The 3,034-nt window shown below is 35.2% G+C and overlaps 1 protein-coding gene across 1 annotated transcript in view; it reads left to right on the forward strand.

Moving 5' to 3' along the window:
• Nucleotides 1-3,034, forward strand: part of abca3b (ATP-binding cassette, sub-family A (ABC1), member 3b) — a 63,913-nt gene that overhangs the window by 5,044 nt on the left and 55,835 nt on the right. Inside the window, exon 3 of the mRNA XM_016293781.1 lies at nucleotides 1,532-1,659. Coding sequence (XP_016149267.1) covers nucleotides 1,532-1,659 — 128 coding nt within the window. The remainder of the gene's footprint in view (nucleotides 1-1,531; nucleotides 1,660-3,034) is intronic.

The raw sequence follows: 3,034 nt of genomic DNA on the forward strand, positions 1-3,034 counted from the left end.
GTTAACAATAACAACACTGTCACTAACAGAACAGATTGAAATATTTTGGTAGTATTTTGGTAGTTAATAATAACAACACTGTCACTAACAGAACAGAACAGAACACGTGTAGCACAGATGCTTCCTGGTTGTGTGACGTAATTGAGGACACTGAATTTGTTTGTTGATCCTCGTGGTGCGGGGAGATCCGATCAGGACAGGACAGAGGGCTGCAGACATTACAGGAGACAGGTGTCGCTCTCTCTGAGCCAGTTTAACCGGCTCAGCTGACAACTCCTGCTTTCATAGAGAGAGATACTGTAACTCAAAATAAAGAATCATGTGAGGAGTTGGTTACATGTTAGACCAACATTTGACCCAGATATGCAAACTGTCGTTATGTATTCTCCCTCACATCTGTCAAACCCTTTTTGATGTTATGTGTTTTGTGGAACAACAAAGAACAATAAAATGGCAGTAAAAAGTACCTTATAAAATCTGAATAATAAAATGCTTTCACATTTTTTTTGTTGCACAGAAATAAATAAGAATATGGGTTTATAACAACACGAGGGTGATATAATGGCAGACTTTTCTTTTTTTGGTCAAATATTGCTTTGAAGATGATTTTGTGTGTGTGTGAGTGAGTGTGTGTGTGTTTAATTGGATTTAGTTGGTAAATCCCAGTCGTGACCTGGCTGAATTCCCAGTTTTAACTAGTGTCTCATTAGCTTTTCCTTTTAACATTATTTTCTCTTGGAAAAAAAAAGCCCACCAGCGATGGTGATATCATTAACATACTGTATGTTTCCAGGAGGCTGACAAATCCTAAAATCAATTATTTTAAAGGTCAAACAGTGAGCCAGTGTCCACACATCTGCTTTAAAGGTCACGTGGTTTTGTATGATTGCTTAAATGATTACATATCTCATTGATTCATCTATTTTTATCAGTTTAACCCTCAAACCTTCTGCGCACTGAATTGATTGCATGCAACAATATGAACAATTTGCTAAGGCGGTCTGGGTCGTAAAATTATGATACTACAATTTAAATTGTTTTGCATAAAGAAAATTAACTTTTTGGACTATATTTACATAATTAAACATGTTTTAAAATGAATGAGCATTGAATTGATTGCATATTTAAACAAAAATATGAACAATTAGCATTTGTCTGATGAATGTGTTTTTGTGGCCATGATGCCACATTATTAATAATAATACTTTTTTATTTGTTATGTTATTGTTATGTTATGATGCAAAAATGATAAATAATAATAATACATTTTTTTTTCTATTTTAAAATTGAAATTATATGCATAAAGAATGTGAATTTTATGACATAAAATGCATGATAATCATACACATTTGAAACTTTTTGTGCAATGAATTGCTCACACAAAAATGTAAACATTTAAAGTTAGTCTGAGGATTGATTGTTTTGCTGTCATGATGCTCAAGTGTTTTGGGAGTTTTTTTTAGGTGTTTTCTTCATGTCAGGTGTGAAAATTCTACACCTATTAATGATGTGTCTTGATCTTGTTTTCCAGTGCGTGGCTTTGAAACAGAGGAGCAGTTTGAGGAGTTTGTGAAAACTGACCCAGAGTCAGGCAAGATCTTGGCAGCCATTGTGTTTGAACACCAATTCACACACGACGACGAGCCGCTTCCTCTGCAGGTGAGATGTCACGGACCGGACCGACCTGTGTGTTAACACATTAGCATTTCCAATCACCCCCTTCCTGTTTACTGCCTCCTAATAGCCGAGATCAACCTGATCAACTGCATGCTGAACACTTCAAATCGTTATGTAGATGAGTTTTGTGAAGAAATGTTTTCACTCCAGCGTCAGCTGAAAGAAAAAAACATTATTAAATAAAACAATATAGAATTATTATTATTATTATTTAAATAGGTATTTTGCTTATAATTTAAATATATGAATTGCTGTTGTAATTATTATTATTATTATTATATTAAAAGTAGTTATTTTATTTTTATCGCTTTTTATTATTTTATTTAGCAATTAATAGCAATAAATAATGTGCTATATACTAGTAATAGTATTACAGTAGTGAAAATCACTAGGGCTGGTCCGAATACCATTTTTTGAGCTTCGAAGCTTCGGTAGTAATCAACACTGAATATTCGAAGCTTCGGCGGAAGGTGGCTGAGCATATTCTTCTCTCAACACCGTGTCGCCATGACAAAAATACAATAGAACCTAGAGCCCTGCACGGGCCTCAAATTTAGGCCCTAGCCCGGCCCTGGCCCGAGACGCTCAGGCCCTATAGCCCGGCCCGTGTCCGACAGCTTATCAGAATTACCGGCCCGAGCCCGTCTTTTTTTCCCCCTTCTCCCAAAACAGCTTATACTACTGTTTCAGCTATTAAAATAGTTCAGTTTTGTATGTAATAGCAAAGTGATTATATTTCGTTTCGTTTTTTTTAAGAAGTTAATTAAAAAAAACGTTTGGAGCGTTTTCTGTTCGTTAAATATAAGTTTTTGTTTTTTTAAAGTAACGACCAAGCGGCCAGCGGCAGACAGTGAGCCTACTGAAATCATCACGACTTGCCTAAAATAAAATCTATAGATATAAAACAGTTCAAGCATATAACAATGTTTAAACGTTAAACCTAGATAAATGTGCACTATATCCAATAGTTTGTGCGGAGACGCTTTGCAGGACATGGAGGCGCCAGCGCAATCGCTTGCATTTTTTTTAGTGGATACGCCGTCATTTTTGCTCATAAAGGTAAGAGTAATACATCATTCGTAACGGTAAAGGGTCTACTTTTATTTGTGTGCACTCACAATATCAACAAAACGTTGTGCTTTTATAAAATAAAGAAAACAAACATGATGCGCTTTCTACCATCTCGGTCTTGAACAGGAGCGCTTCACAAAAATGAACCGATACTCAGCGAATACATGCCTCACAGACATGATAAATATATCTATAGAAAGCTTTAAATTACTACTTAATGAAATAAAACAAATCAAAAACTCTTTCATTATAATCATAATCCGTAAAGATGCACTTCTCTCTAAAG

This window comes from Sinocyclocheilus grahami, unplaced genomic scaffold (assembly GCF_001515645.1).
Source record: "Sinocyclocheilus grahami isolate Dianchi unplaced genomic scaffold, SAMN03320097.WGS_v1.1 scaffold307.1, whole genome shotgun sequence".
NCBI classification, from domain to species: Eukaryota; Metazoa; Chordata; class Actinopteri; order Cypriniformes; family Cyprinidae; genus Sinocyclocheilus; species Sinocyclocheilus grahami.